The 280-nt window shown below is 67.9% G+C and overlaps 1 protein-coding gene across 1 annotated transcript in view; it reads left to right on the forward strand.

The window, feature by feature from the left end:
- The window catches only part of Ano8 (anoctamin 8), a 9,607-nt gene that overhangs the window by 619 nt on the left and 8,708 nt on the right, over window positions 1-280 (forward strand). Inside the window, exon 2 of the mRNA XM_033759370.1 lies at window positions 179-257. Coding sequence (XP_033615261.1) covers window positions 179-257 — 79 coding nt within the window. The remainder of the gene's footprint in view (window positions 1-178; window positions 258-280) is intronic.

Consider the following 280-nt stretch of genomic DNA (forward strand, 5'->3'; position numbering starts at 1 on the left):
GAGATCGCGGCGAGCAGGGACGCGCCGGCCTCTTCGTCGACTGCGGTCTTGCGGGCCTGGGTTCGAACCCCGGGTCGGCTGTGTGACCTTGGGCGCGTGGCTCCAAGGCTCCAACCTCAGTTTCCCCACCTGTGTAATGGGGTAGAAGCCGCGCCCTGCTTCCGGGCTGCTGTCCTAGGTGGCCAGGCTCCTGCTCCGGGCTGCTCGCGCGCGCCCCGAGACTGTGGGCTTGGAGGCGGAGCTGGGCCTGAGCATGAGTAAGATGTGTAAGGACGGACGG

This window comes from Fukomys damarensis, unplaced genomic scaffold, assembly GCF_012274545.1.
Source record: "Fukomys damarensis isolate Sample0158 unplaced genomic scaffold, DMR_v1.0_HiC HiC_scaffold_37, whole genome shotgun sequence".
Taxonomy (NCBI): Eukaryota; Metazoa; Chordata; class Mammalia; order Rodentia; family Bathyergidae; genus Fukomys; species Fukomys damarensis.